General features: G+C 45.6%; 1 protein-coding gene across 4 annotated transcripts in view; it reads right to left on the bottom strand.

Annotated features, from left to right (window-relative positions):
• MRS2 (magnesium transporter MRS2) overlaps positions 1-15,676 on the bottom strand; it is a 287,514-nt gene that overhangs the window by 243,175 nt on the left and 28,663 nt on the right. For all 4 annotated transcript variants that reach the window (XM_063923259.1, XM_063923260.1, XM_063923261.1 and 1 more), the window contains exons 5-9: positions 12,349-12,522; positions 11,040-11,170; positions 8,856-8,972; positions 2,111-2,263; positions 1,905-2,022 (exon numbers count right to left, since the gene is read on the bottom strand). In XM_063923259.1, coding sequence (XP_063779329.1) covers positions 1,905-2,022; positions 2,111-2,263; positions 8,856-8,972; positions 11,040-11,170; positions 12,349-12,522 — 693 coding nt within the window. The remainder of the gene's footprint in view (positions 1-1,904; positions 2,023-2,110; positions 2,264-8,855; positions 8,973-11,039; positions 11,171-12,348; positions 12,523-15,676) is intronic.

Genomic DNA, 15,676 nt, shown 5'->3' with positions numbered 1-15,676 from the left:
GGTATTTGGGGGTGAAAACCAGGGCGTGTCTGCCCCTTTTCCTGGGTGTACCAAACGGTATCCGGATGATAAATAGACAGTGTCTAGTTAGACAGTCAATAGATAGACATCATATGTTAGACAGACATTAGGTCGACAGGGTCAAAAGGTAGACACAGGTTTTTGGGGTTGTTTTTTTTTTTTACATGTTTTTGGACTATTTCATACCGTCTCTATCCATGTCGGCATAGAGTTGGTTATAAACCTTGTGGCGAGCGGATGCCTTTCTACAATTGGGGGTCCCAGAAGACAATAATATCCACACAAATCGCAAACATGCAAAAAAAAAATGGTGTCTACCATTTTTATAATGATTTTTGACCCTCTCAACCTTTTGTACTCTCTACCTTTTTAATGGTGACCTTTTGACCCTGTCGACCTAATGTCTGTCTAACATGTGGTGTCTATCTATTGACTGTCTAGGCCAGCGGTGGCCAACCTGTGGCTCTTGAGCCGCATGTGGCTCTTTCTTTATTCAAATGTGGCTCCCAACACTCTAAATCATGTGACCACAACAGAAGTGGCTCCCAATACTCTAAATCATGTGACCACAACAGATACAGAAACCGCTGCACTCCAGCCAGACATGCAGCAGCACTACAGGGACTGAAAACTGAAGGAGTCAGATACTAGAGGTGAGACACCCACAAGCAAACAGAGGTTAGGTACTGCTGCAATGGCACGAGTTGATGGGGGGGCTGTAGTGATACATGAGGGTGGGCTAGAGTGACACATGGCAGAGCTGGCTGGAGAGACACAGGAGGGTCCTGGCAGGAGTGACGTGGGAGGGTGCTGGAAGTAGTGACACATGGGAGATATGGCTGGAGTGACATAGGAGGGTGGTAGCAGGAGTGACACATGGGAGCACAGGCTGGAGTGACATAGGAGGGTGGTAGCTGGAGTGACACATGGGGGAGCTGGCTGGTGTGACACAGCAGGGTCTTGGCAGTAGTGACACATGGTAGAGCTGGCTGGTGTGACACAGCAGGGTCTTGGCAGTAGTGACACATGGGAGAGCTGGCTGGAGTGACATAGGAGGGTGCTAGCAGGAGTGACACATGGGGGAGCTGGCTGGAGTGACAGGAGGGTGTTGGCTGGAGTGACACATGGGGGAGCTGAAGTTTATTATGTGAATCTGGCTTTTTCAATTATTTTTTGCGAAACTGGCTTTTTCAATGGATCTGGCTTTAAAAAATTTATTTTAGGTTGTTCTGGCTTTTTCAATGTATTTCATACCAGGGGTGTGGTCTAGCAGGCACAAGGCCACATTCCATTTTTGCATGCATGCCATCGGCTCGATGCCGGCTCTTTGACGTACCTAACAAGGTTTTTTGGCTCTTTGTCACTGACTGGTTGGCCACCCCTGGTCTAGACACTGTCTGTCTATCTACCATCCCACACCCGTACCAAACCTAATGGCTGTGTTATTGGATGCTTCAACTGCCACGGCAGCATGATGTTGCTGGACATCCTAAGTAACACAAGGGTTACTCAGATGTCTGATGTTGACGCAGCTGATCCGCTGCAGAGTCCTCGACTGTAGCAGGGGATCAAAAGAAGTCGGCAGTGAGCGTCTTTACTTGGGACACCTCCTGTGCTGTTGCATAATTATACACAGCTGCTGCGTACAAAGACACAGTGGCTTTGCCACCGACATCCGCCCCTAGATCAGCCACATAAGTATTATAGACCTTATTATCTTGTGCTATCAGTATAACACTTGCATGCATCTCTATATGGCCAGCAATTATCAAATTATTCAAAACAAACACAGGAGTAGTTCTTTTTGCAAACCCTTTGAGAGGAAATAATTCACAGTAAATATGCTACAAACCACAAGACCCTACAGGAAGCAATGTACCCACCTCTTCAAACGTAGATTCCAAATTCATCCCAAAAGCCACTCCAATGAGACCAAAGAGGGAGAGCGAGAAGGTTCCCATAGTCAGCTGCAAGTTGAGTCTCATCATCACATTACGATGACTGGTAAGCAAACACAATGCTCAGCAATACTACATACACAGCATGAGTCGTTCCAGTACACAAGCACAAATTAGGTCTAAAAACCAACCTGTCCAGATTAATGAATATAACACTTTCCGAGTCATCTATCAGCACTCGCAGCTCTCTGGCAACGTTGGCGAGGTCTTCTGCTTGTCTGTAATAGTTTTCCAGCAGAAGCTCCATCTCCTCCCCGTGATCTATCCTGGAATTGCTCTCTTCACTGCATACATAAATAAAACATGGAAGTACTGCATAGTGCCAAAAGCAAAGACTATAATCTGCTATGATAATATCACAACAAATCCCATAAAATAACATATATGGAGGAGAAAGCTAACAAGTCATCAACATAGGCAGGGTATGGGAAACATCAGAAGAGATTAAGTTATGACGTTGTGGCCTCGCAGACAGTGCGAGGGGGAAAGGAGACCAATAACAAGTTCCTTCTGTATATCCCGGAGAGAGAGAGGGGATGGGAGACACAGCAGGCAATGAGGTCTGATAGCAAATTAGTCAATTCAGCTAACCCATTTAATGTGATCTGAACATGCCATATTAAATGCTAAACTGAAGAAAAGTGTAACCTTTAAATCAGAACAGTAACACCCAGAGGCAAACTATTGTGAAAAGAGCAGTATCCGAGTTTATCAAGAAAAAGCATTTGAATCTAACAAATTGTTATAGTTAATTTTGAAGCAAAGATAATGGTATAAGTAACATGGTCTCCCCCTTTAGTGGGACATATTTCCCAGCTGCTCTAATCCCTCTCTCTGCCTAGCCATGTACACAAATCCCCCCACCCTTCCAGTTTCTCCATTCCCAACCCTCCTCCCCTTTTTTACTTATTTACTTTTCTTTTTTTTCCTCTTACCATTAGCTTTGGATACATTGCTCTCACTTTGTATTTGATCTCTTCTTCTACGACTGGTGTATTTCCTAAATCTATTTTATCTATTGCCTCCCCATTTTTCAATTTCTTAAAATGTTATACAACGCAATGTATTGTATAGCTTCTTTGTCCTCTGTTAAATTTCCTTTCCCTTAAAAAAACAGTTTGCACAAAAAAAAAAAAAAAAAAAAGATGAAGGGGTAAATCCTCAATTTCAGTTGGATCAGAAAATAAATATAACATTTTGGTTTTCAATCCCCTTCAGTCCCAAATAGTCAATTGCATACTCCTCTATGGATGCATTCGACATCCCGGCGGTCATGTGTCAGACGCCAGAATCCCGGCACCGCTTAGGAGACCAGGGCAGGGACACAGACTGTCCGAAGGTAAGTATCGGTGTGGGTATTAGGGTTAGGCACTAGGGGGGTGGTTAGCCGTAGCCGACACCCCTAGATATAGCCCTAGCAGCCACCAGAGGAGGGTTAGGGTGTGCGGGGGGAGGGAGCTTTAACCTACTTACCCCCCCAAACGTGTTGGGATTCTCTGGTTCAGGTTCCCGGGTCGGACATATGACCGCCGGCATATAATACTAAAACACGCTCTAATCAACTCCATATGGTGAAGTGGTTCGTCATTTCAATTCAACTTTGACAACAGCTCAGGCAAAAAAAGGACTATACTAAGTACCACTGGATATGTCAAATAATGGAGTGTCATATCCAACGGAGGCAAAAATAAGATTTTAAACCTACCGGTAAATCTTTTTCTCCTAGTCCGTAGAGGATGCTAGGGACTCCGTAAGGACCATTGGGTATAGACGGGCTCCGCAGGAGACATGGGCACTCTAAGACTTTAGATGGGTGTGAACTGGCTCCTCCCTCTATGCCCCTCCTCCAGACCTCAGTTAAAGAACTGTGCCCAGAGGAGACGGACAGTACGAGGAAAGGATTTTTGTTAATCTAAGGGCGAGATACATACCAGCCCACACCATACAACATGGAATATACCAAACCAGTTAACAGTATGAATAAAACAGCATCAGCCAGAGACTGATCACAACTGTAACATAACCCTTATGTAAGCAACAACTATAAACAAGCCTTGCAGAAATTGTCCGCACTGGGACGGGCGCCCAGCAGTCTCTACAGATTAGGAGAAAAAGATTTACCGGTAGGTTTAAAATCTTATTTTCTCTTACGTCCTAGAGGGTGCTGGAGACTCCGTAAGGACCATGGGGATTATACCAAAGCTCCAGACTGGGCGGGAGAGTGCGGATGACTCTGCAGCACCAATTGAGCAAACATGAGGTCCTCATCAGCCAGGGTATCAAACTTGTAGAATTTTGCAAAAGTGTTTGAATCTGACCAAGTAGCTGCTCGGCACAGCTGTAATGCCGAGACGCCTCGGGCAGCTGCCAAAGAAGAGCCCGCCTTCCTAGTGGAATGGGCCTTTACCGAATTTGGTAACTGCAATCCCGCTGTAGAATGAGCCTGCTGAATCGTGTTACAGATCCAGCGAGCAATAGTCTGCTTAGAAGCAGGAGCGCCAACCTTGTTGGCCGCATACAGGACAAACAGTGCCTCTGTTTTCCTAACTCGAGCCGTCCTGGCTACATAAATTTTTAAGGCCCTGGCTACATCAAGGGACTTGGAATCCTCCAAGTCACCCGTAGCCACAGGCATCATAATAGGTAGGTTCATAAGGAACGACGAAACCACCTTAGGTAGAAATTGAGGACGCGTTCTCAACTCCGCTCGATCCACATGGAAAATCAGATAGGGGCTCTTATGAGACAAAGCCGCCAATTCGGACACCCGCCTCGCAGATGCCAAGGCCAACAACATGACCACTTTCCAAGTGAGAAATTTTAACTCCACCGTTTGAAGAGGTTCAAACCAGTGTGATTTAAGGAACCGTAACACCACGTTAAGGTCCCACTGTGCCACAAAAGGAGGTTGGATGTGCAGCACTCCCTTTACAAAAGTCTGGACTTCTGGGAGAGAAGCCAATTCCTTCTGAAAGAATATAGATAAGGCCGAAATCTGCACCTTAATGGAACCTAACTTAAGGCTCATATCCACTCCTGTCTGTAGAAAGTGGAGAAAACGCCCCAGCTGAAAATCATCCGTAGGAGCATGCTTGGCCTCACACCAAGAAATATATTTCCGCCAGATATGGTGATAATGCTTCGCCGTTACCTCCTTCCTAGCTTTGATTAGAGTAGGGATGACTTCCCCCGGAATACCTTTCCTAGCTAGGATTTGGTGTTCAACCGACATGCCTTCAAACGTAACCGCGGTAAGTCTTGGAACACACAGGGCCCCTGTTGCAACAGGTCCTCCCTGGGAGGAAGAGGCCACGGATCTTCCGCGATCATTTCCTGAAGATCTGAATATGGCCTGGTATTCAGATCTTCAGGAAATGATCGCGGAAGAGGCCAATCTGGAACAATGAGAATTGTCCGCACTCTTGTTCGTCTTATGATTCTCAATATTTTTGAGATGAGTGGAAGTGGAGGGAACAAATAGACCGACTGAAACACCCACGGTGTCCCTAGTGTGTCCACCGCCACTGCCTGAGGGTCCCTTGACCTGGAACAATACGTCCGAAGCTTTTTGTTGAGGCGTGACGCCATCATGTCTATTTGAGGAAGTCCCCAACGACTTGTTATCTCTGCAAAGACCTCTTGATGAAGTCCCCACTCTCCTGGATGGAGATCGTGTCTGCTGAGGAAGTCTGCTTCCCAGTTGTCCACTCCCGGAATGAAGACAGCTGACAGAGCGCTTACATGATTTTCCGCCCAGCGAAGAATCCTGGTGGCTTCTGCCATTGCTGCACTGCTCCTTGTCCCGCCCTGGCGGTTTACATGCACCACGGCTGTGACGTCGTCTGATTGGATCAAAACGGGTAGGTTGCGAAGAAAACTCTCCGCCTGCTGCAGGCCGTTGTATATGGCCCTTAATTCCAGCACATTGATGTGTAGACAAGCCTCCTGGCTTGACCATATTCCCTGAAAATTTCTTCCTTGTGTGACAGCTCCCCATCCTTGGAGGCTCGCGTCCGTGGTCACAAGAACCCAATCTTGAATGCCGAACCTGCGACCCTCTAGAAGGTGAGCACTCTGGAGCCACCACAGGAGAGAGACCCTGGCCTTGGGGGACAGGCTTATCCTCTAATGTATCTGTAGATGGGACCCTGGCCATTTGTCCAGAAGATCCCACTGAAAAGTTCTTGCATGGAACCTGGCGAACGGAATGGCCTCGTAGGCCGCCACCATTTTTCCCAGTACTCGAGTGCATTGATGAACTGACACTCTTTTTGGTTTCAGCAGATCCTTGACCATGCCCTGGAGTTCCTGGGCTTTTTCCATTGGGAGAAAAACCCACTTTTTTTTTCGTGTCCAGAACCATGCCCAAAAATGACAGCAGAGTCGTCGGAACCAACTACGACTTCGGTAGACTTAGAATCCAGCCGTGTTGTTGTAGTAATCTCAGGGAGAGAGAAACGCTCTTTAGTAACTGATCTCTCGATCTTGCCTTTATCAGGAGATCGTCCAAGTATGGGATAATTGTGACCCCCCCCTGCTTGCTCTGAAACTGGTAATGACAATCCTGTACAGCGAATCTCAGGTACGCCTGGTGAGGAGGATATATGGGGACATGAAGGTAAGCAGGTGTTCTTTTCCCTCTACCTCTACCTCTGGCGAGGAAGGAAGAGCATCTGGTATTGAGGTGTTTTCTTTTGCTATGGGGGAACATAAGGCAAAAAAGAAGACTTACCAGCGGTAGCTGTGGAAACCAGGTCCGCGAGGCCCTCCCCAAATAAAAGTTCACCCTTGTAAAGCAAAGCCTCCATAAGTCTCTGTGAATCAGCATCACCCGTCCATTGACGGGTCCACAGGGACCTTCTAGCAGAAACTGCCATGGCATTGGCTCTTGAATCCAACAGCCCAATATCTCGCGCAGCCTCTCTCATATATAATGCTGCGTCCTTAATGTGACCCAAGGTCAACAAAATACTATCCTTATCCGATGACAAGTTATCTACCCACGCTGCAATTGCGCTACCAACCCATGCCGACGCTACTGCAGGCCTGAGTAGGGCTCCCGTATGCGCGTAAATTGATTTTAAGGTAGTTTCCTGCCTGCGATCCGCAGGATCCTTTAGGGCCGCTGTGTCCGGGGACGGTAGTGCCACCTTTTTGGATAAGCGCGTTAAGGCCTTGTCCACCGTGGGCGAGGATTCCCACCATAACCTGTCTTTTGAAGGGAAAGGATACGCCATAATAATTCTCTTGGGAACCTGCACTCTCTTGTCTGGAGTTTCCCAAGCCTTTTCAAATAAAGCGTTCAGCTCATGAGATGGGGGAAACGTTACCTCAAGTTTATTTTCCTTAAACATGCAGACCCTCGTGTCAGGGACAGAAGGGTCCTCTGTGATATGTAAAACATCTTTTATTGCAATAATCATATATTGAATACTCTTGGCCACTCTTGGGTGTAACCTCGCATCATCATAGTCGACACTGGAGTCAGAATCTGTGTCGGTATCAGTGTCTGCTACCTGGGAAAAGGGACGTTCATAGGACCCTGAAGGGTCTTGTGACACAGTCAAAGCCATGGATTGACTCCCTGCTTTGTCCTTGGACTCTGCTTTGTCCAATCTCTTATGTAATAAAGTCACATTAGCATTTAACACATTCCACATGTCCAACCAATCCGGTGTCGGCTGTGCCGACGGAGACACCACCACCATCTGCTCTGCATCCTCCCTAGACGAGCCTTCAGCTTCAGACATGTTAACACACACGTACTGACACCCCCACACACACTGGGATATATGAATATGGGAACAGCCCCCCAATAAGGCCCTTTGGAGAGACAGAGAGAGAGTATGCCAGCACACACCCAGCGCCACTAGACACTGAAAACACAGTCCCAGCCTATACAGCGCTTTTTTATATATATATGATTTGCGCCAAATAAATGAGCCCCCCCTCGTTTTTGTCCCCTGTTACTTGGTTCAGCAGGGGAGAGTCCGGGAGCAGCTTCTCTGCAGCATGCTGTGGAGAAAATGGTGCTGGTTAGTGCTGGAGGATCAAGCCCCGCCCCCTCGACGGCGGGCTTCGGTCCCGCTCATTTTTATATACTGGCGGGGATTTTATAATCTACTGCCTCCGCAGTATCTAACAATGGTGCCAGTGTTATTTGAGGTAATTATTGCTGCCCAGGGCGCCCCCCCTGCGCCCTGCACCCTTGCTGTGCCTGTGTGTGTGTGTGAGCAATGGCGCGCAGCGCGGTACCTCTCTGAAGAACTGAAGTCTTCTGCCGCCTTTGTTGTCTTCTTACTTCATATACATTACCCGGCTTCTATCTTCCGGCTCTGTGAGGAGGACGGCGGCGCGGCTCCGGGACGAACAGCGAGGACGACACCTGTGTTCCGACCCTCTGGAGCTAATGGTGTCCAGTAGCCTAAGAAGCAGAGCCTATCAGTAAAGTAGGTCTGCTTCTCTCCCCCTCAGTCCCACGAAGCAGGGAGCCTGTTGCCAGCAGTGCTCCCTGAAAATAAAAAAACCTAACAAAAGTCTTTTCAGAGAAACTCAGTAGAGCTCCCCTGCAGTGCATCCAGTCTCCTCTGGGCACAGGATCTAACTGAGGTCTGGAGGAGGGGCATAGAAGGAGGAGCCAGTTCACATCCATCTAAAGTCTCGGAGTGCCCATGTCTCCTGCTGAGCCCGTCTATACCCCATGGTCCTTACGGAGTCCCCAGCATCCTCTAGGACGTAAGAGAAAGATGTTGCTATACTGTACTGGTCTGTTTGCTGCCTGCATAAATCTTAGGAAAAATGCATCTACTGCTAGATTCTCATGTAACAATGCCTTAATTCCCATTTACAAAAAATATTTCACTCCTAAATACGTACAGCGCTTGAGGAGCAGCAACCTTAGTCAGACATAGTTCCTCAATTAGTTCATCTTCATCCAGTATTTCCAGGATGGTCTCCTTGAAAACTTTAATATCGGTTTCTAACTCTGAAAGACTAAAACATAAAAATATAATAAGATACTATGCTTTGATAATAATAATAATATTTATATAGCGCTCTTTCCTCAATAGAACTCAAGGCGCTTAACAGATACATAGCATAATATAGTACAGAAACAATGAAGTACATAACAGCTTTTCATAAAATACAGAAGCATGAAGATACTAAAAGGGACATTATGGAAATGCTTGAGTAAACAGGAAAGTCTTGAGTCTACTTTTGAAGGATTCTATAGTTGGGGCCTCTCGCACTGTGCGGGGAAGTGAGTTCTATAGAGTCAGAGCCGCATGACTAAAAGCTCGACCCCCAGATGAATTACGGGAGATTCTAGATACTGCTAAAAGTCCTTCATCTACAGATCGCAGTAATCGAGTGGGGCAGCATGGGGTCAAAAGCTGCTTCAGGTACCTTGGGCCCTGGTCATGTAGTGCTTTAAAACTCAGTAAGCCAATCTTGAAGATGATTCGCCATCTTACAGGCAGCCAGTGAAGGGAGTAGAGAATTGGTGTTATGTGGCTAGAACGGGGCTGGTCGGTTAACAGCCTGGCAGCTGTGTTTTGCACCAGCTGTAAGAGGTGCAATTCTTTTACTGGGAGATCAAGGTAGAGGCATTACAGTTGTCTAATCGAGATGATACAAATGCATGTATGACTTTTGGCAGATCATCTGAGGGAATTAAGTTCTTGATTCTGGCTATGTTTCTCAGGAGAATAAATGAGGATTTGATTGTGGCTGATATCTGGTGTTTAAGTGTCAAGCCACCATCCAGGACAACGCCCAGATTCCACACACGATCAGTGGTTTGTAATTCTGAATCCCCGAGTGTAAGTCCAGTTGGTTGGCTATGCTGCAGTCTTGTCCTTTGATGTATCATAAGGACCTCTGTTTTATACGGGTTCAGTCACAGCCAACTGGCGCTCATTCACTCCTGGAGATCAGCTAGACAGCCATTTAGGGATGCTATTGGGTTATCAGTACCTGGAGCAAAGGACAAGTACAGTTGTGCATCATCCGCATAGCAGTGGTAGACTAGGCCATGGTGCCTGATTATTTTGCCCAATGGGAGCATGTATACTGCAAAAAGCATGGGGGATAGTATAGAACCTTGTGGGACACCACATGGCAATGGAACTGATGGTGATGAGTATACTCCAGACGATACTCTCTGTGACCTGCCTGTGAGAAGTGATTTGAACCAGCTTAGGACTGTGCCATCCAGTCCACAAAAATTTATCAGTCGCTCAATCAGAAGCCCATGGTCCACGGTATCAAATGCTGCAGAGAGATCCAGAAGGATTAATATTGAACAGTCACCTCTGTCTCTTGCCATCAGAACATCATTTAACACACACACCAGGGCTGTTTCAGCGCTATGTCTTCTCCAGAATCCGGATTGGAATGGATCGTACTGTAGATATCAAAACTGGACTTGCTGGTTGATCATGGTCATATTCTGTTTCATCAATCCTGGGAAACTTACTGATATTGTGTGTCTACCACTACAAAGCAAATGCAGGGTTTGTAGGATATCAGGAAATCTCCCTATGTAGAGAGCTATAGATATATACACATATGTATATCACACACAAAAAAACAAACATCACTTTCCTCCTTAGGATCCCATGCTCTCTCCAGTTGTTAATTCTCTTGAGAATTTACAGAGCCCACAGTGGGTTCTCTGGAATTCCCCTCAAGACTCTCCCCCACTCTCTTTGTGTTGATTGCTCCTGCCTCTCTAAGATGCATGCTACCCGTCAGCTGTCAGTTCGTGGTCAGTAGATCCAATCTTCCAGCAGATGAAATGTCTATGGATATGAGGGCATCTAGTGGCACCCAGAAGTACTGCATTCATCAGTGACAGCAATGCTCGGTACACGGTCAGTTCATTAAGAAACAATCCCGTCTGCCTCGCACTCTAGCTAGATTATCTGATGGGCCAGCCCTGGCCAGGAAGGAGTTCCTTTCTGGGTACTCAGAGACCCCCTCTGCATACACCACTGCACTATTATCTAGCCCAGAAGCTAAGGGAAGAATAACTATTTACTCAGATAAAGGATTTACCTTTTTCCACTCTGCAGCAGAATATGTAATTTGCTTCTGTCTACTGACAAGAGTTTGGGATCCACCAATGCTTCTAAAGTTTCCAAGATATGAGGTTGTAAATACTGAAGTCTGCCTTGAAGAGTGCCAATCTACATAAAAATATTACTAATAAACAAAAAGTACAAAACATGCATACAAAACTCAATTTCATCATTACATTTCTTTTTTTCTCAGCTAAAACCAACAGAAAAATGTTTCTCCATGTTTTAGTCAGTAATCAGTATTTTGCGAACATCTTTAAACATAGCTTATGTCATGACAGATAAACATACATGACACATGCACGCAAATCACGTGATGATGATGAAGAAGCTACTCTCTACTGACTTTACACTGATCTAGCAATGTCCCATCCCGTCTCTGTGTACATTGAGGTATTGCTGGAAAGTTCAACCAGCAAGTCCAGTTTTGTTTTTTATAAGAAGCCTCAGGTCAGTATTTTTATAGTTTTTGGGTCACTACTTAAGGTGGACATACACCATACAATTATCTGGCAGATAATCTGACAGATCTGGCTGGTTGGAATGAAAATCTGGTAATGGATGAGACCAAATGACAACTGACCATTTGAGTCAAAACACTGGAAAATGCACAAAAAATATTGTGTAGACAAATTGGTCAAATCCGTGATTTAACCAATTTGTCTGAATGACAGGTTTTGTGCATTTTCCAGTGTTTGGGAGTAAATGGTCAGTTGTCATTTGCTCTCATCCATTACCAGATTTTCATTCCAACCAGCCAGATCTGTCAGATTATCAGCCAGATAATTGTATAGTGTATGCCCAGCTTTATTCCTGAGAATCACTGTTACAGTAGAAAAGGTATCATTGAATAATCACAAGTGTACAAGGGTAGACTAGGGGATTAGATATTCTAAAGCTTCTAACACAGACCAGTGAAGGTGTTGCCCATAGCAACCAATCAGATGATATCATTTTCTAGAATGCAATAGAGAAATGATAACTAAAATCTGTTTGTTTGTTTGTTTGTTTGTTGCTATGGGCAACACCACACTTGTTAATTTTAGAAGCTTTTGTAAATCTACCCTTAGGAGGAGTTTTAACGGATTCATTAAAAACATTTTAAACACACATATAAGATACAAAGTGAAAGACAAACGAAGCACTAATCATTAATATTCATAGAAGGGATCTTTTTTAAAATGTTTACACATTAAGAGTCACCATATGGTAGATGTATACTGGCTGATCAGCAAGAACCTTCACAGGAACAACAAAAGACACATGGAATAATTGTCTTCTCTCACCCGATGCTGCAGGATTGCTTCCAAGGCTCTGAATTCAAATGGCAAGGAGTACGTGACTAGTTGTCCCTCTCCTGCTAGCTGTGGGGCAAGCTCACGGAGGAACCACTGCTCCAGGTGGAGGTTCCGGTAATCCAACATCAGAAGATACTCCGGGGTTATAACTGCTTTTAGAAACTGCAACACAATAATATAATAAATAATTACTTCTCTGGAGACACATTTTTGCTACAGTAGCTTAGAAAACTAAATATTAAATATTTTAGCTACAAAAGAAACCTACATTTTCTAAGGAAAGTAGGCAAGTTTCCAGTTGAGACATAACAATCACTGTAGAAAAGTATGGATGTAATGCTGATAAAAAAATATCCCCAATCTATGCTGTATTAAAGATATTAAAGGATATACTTAGAATTTAAACTTTTTTTCCCCCCATGTGCCTCCAGACCAGCACTGCACTATAAATGTACGTCTTATAAAAATCTAAGATCCTATACAGGAAATTCAAATACTGTGTTCATTTGTGATTTGCTTTAAGTAAACTAGGAAAATCCCATTTAGTTTACACTCAAATACTCTTCCTCTGCACTGATGGCCTGTATTTCACTGTGCTGTAATGTATAGGATATTCTATCCTGTAAATCATATGCTGCAGCTTAAGGGTGAACGTTTTCTTTGGGGATGTCCCCCCACATAACCAAAATAATAAGAGGGTGCGCCGAAGGTGTGTGGCAACAGAATAGTATCAATTCACATTACACCATACAGAAGCGTCCATTATTCACATTACACTGCCCAGCAGCGTCCGTTATTCACATTACACTGCCTAGCAGCGTCCGTTAGTCACATTACAGCGCACAGCAGCGTCCGTTAGTCACATTACAGCGCACAGCAGCGTCCGTTAGTCACATTACAGCGCACAGCAGCGTCCGTTAGTCACATTACAGCGCACAGCAGCGTCCGTTAGTCACATTACAGCGCACAGCAGCGTCCGTTAGTCACATTACAGCGCACAGCAGCGTCCGTTAGTCACATTACAGCGCACAGCAGCGTCCGTTAGTCACATTACAGCGCACAGCAGCGTCCGTTAGTCACATTACAGCACACAGCAGCGTCCGTTAGTCACATTACAGCGCACAGCAGCGTCCATTAGTCACATTACAGCACACAGCAGCGTCCGTTAGTCACATTACAGCACACAGCAGCGTCCGTTAGTCACATTACAGCGCACAGCAGCGTCCATTAGTCACATTACAGCGCACAGCAGCGTCCATTAGTCACATTACAGCGCACAGCAGCGTCCATTAGCCACATTACAGCGCACAGCAGCATCCATTAGTCACATTACAGCACACAGCAGCGTCCATTAGTCACATTACAGCACACAGCAGCGTCCGTTAGTCACATTACAGCGCACAGCAGCGTCCGTTAGTCACATTACAGCGCACAGCAGCGTCCGTTAGTCACATTACAGCGCACAGCAGCGTCCGTTAGTCACATTACAGCGCACAGCAGCGTCCGTTAGTCACATTACAGCGCACAGCAGGGTCCATTAGTCACATTACAGCGCACAGCAGCGTCCGTTAGTCACATTACAGCACACAGCAGCGTCCGTTAGTCACATTACAGCGCACAGCAGTGTCCGTTAGTCACATTACAGCGCACAGCAGCGTCCGTTAGTCACATTACAGCACACAGCAGCGTCCGTTAGTCACATTACAGTGCACAGCAGCGTCCATTAGTCACATTACAGTGCACAGCAGCGTCCATTAGTCACATTACAGCGCACAGCAGAGTCCATCAGTCACATTACATTGTGAATGGGGGAGAGGGTGCGAGCAGATAGGGAGTTGGAGTGTATGTGAGAAGGGGTCGGTGGTGTAGCAGAGAGCGGGAGGGCAGAGAGAGCAGGAGAGGAGAGGAAAGCAGAGGGACCAAAGGGATAGATATCACTCACCGTCACTGTGTGTATGCGCTGCCTGTGAGGCTGCCGGGAACTGGTGACTGGAGAAGCTCTGTCACGTGAGATGACAGCCTATGCTCACAGTGACTGTCAGAGCTCCTCCACCCTGCAGCCTCTGATGGGTGCTGGCAGCTGCCAGATGTAATGGCGAGTGACACGCTACTGGGGGCGGAGCCACATGCGGCAATCAGCCCCACACTGCGGTCGGCCTCCCGGGAGCCTTACCAGTAGCTTTAAAGGCCAATTCATCCAAGCTATATTCAACAGGAGATAATTTTCCTATGTTCATCCCTTTTTCTCAATAGTACTGCTTTACTCTAAATACTAATTTTTGCTACTGACGCATAAAAGTTGAAGTCTTTACAGATATGTAATTCTACTGATTACTAAAGTACACACAGAAGACACTTCAGCCATGGTTTCTGGATAGTGAAGGGTGAGAAACTACAATTTTTAAATCTGACCCCATCTCCTGTAATGCTACTGCCACATATATTAGCTCTTTTGACTTCTAATATCATATCTATGCTGATGATACTCAAATTTACCTTTCCTCCCTGACCTCTCACCCTCTCCCCTCACTTGTATCTCCAACTGTCTCTCTGCCATCTCTTCTTGGATGTCCCAGAGCTATCTTAAATTTAGCATGCCTAAGACTTAGCCGATCTTCCCACCGTCCCACACAACCTCTCCACCCACAATTTTATGATCTATTAATGGCACTACTATCTCCTCTAGCCCCTAAGTAGCACTGCTATCTACTCTAGCCCCTAAGTATGCTGTCTTGGAGTCATCCTTGACTCTTTCCTCTACTTCAAACCACACATTCAGGACCTCTCACAATCATGCCTTTTTCCATTTCAAAAACATTTCCGGGATCAGACCCTTTCTCACCCTGGAGATCCTCATCATCACTGGTCACTTCCAGATTGGACTACTGAAATTTCCTCCTATCTGGCCTCCCTGACGACCACCTCTCTCTTCTCCATTCTGTCCTCAATGCTGCTGCCCGGCTTATCTTCCTCTCCAAAATTACTACATACACCTTCCCTCTATTTCAAGCATTACACTGGCTCCCCTTCAGAATTCAATTAGGCACAATTTTTTTTTCCAGGGCCATCCAAGCATCCCTTTTTTTTCTTCACAAAAAAAAAAATGTATCACATTTTCAGGCGAAAACTCATAGAATTCGTGTTAAGTTCAAGGACCTATGTGCTTTTGCTGCTGGATTCGCAAAAAAAAAAAAAAAAAGCCTAATTATCAGCCACGAAGCTCCAAAAAAAACAAAAAAGTCCTTGTTATAGCTGCTGTCACTTGGGGGCTAATTGTATAGCCCTGGGGGATCAATATGCCTGCGGTAATTTACCA

This window comes from Pseudophryne corroboree, chromosome 5 (assembly GCF_028390025.1).
Source record: "Pseudophryne corroboree isolate aPseCor3 chromosome 5, aPseCor3.hap2, whole genome shotgun sequence".
Classification (NCBI taxonomy): Eukaryota; Metazoa; Chordata; class Amphibia; order Anura; family Myobatrachidae; genus Pseudophryne; species Pseudophryne corroboree.
The sequence above is the reverse complement of the archived record's forward strand: the minus strand, read 5'-3'. Positions and strand labels throughout refer to the sequence as shown.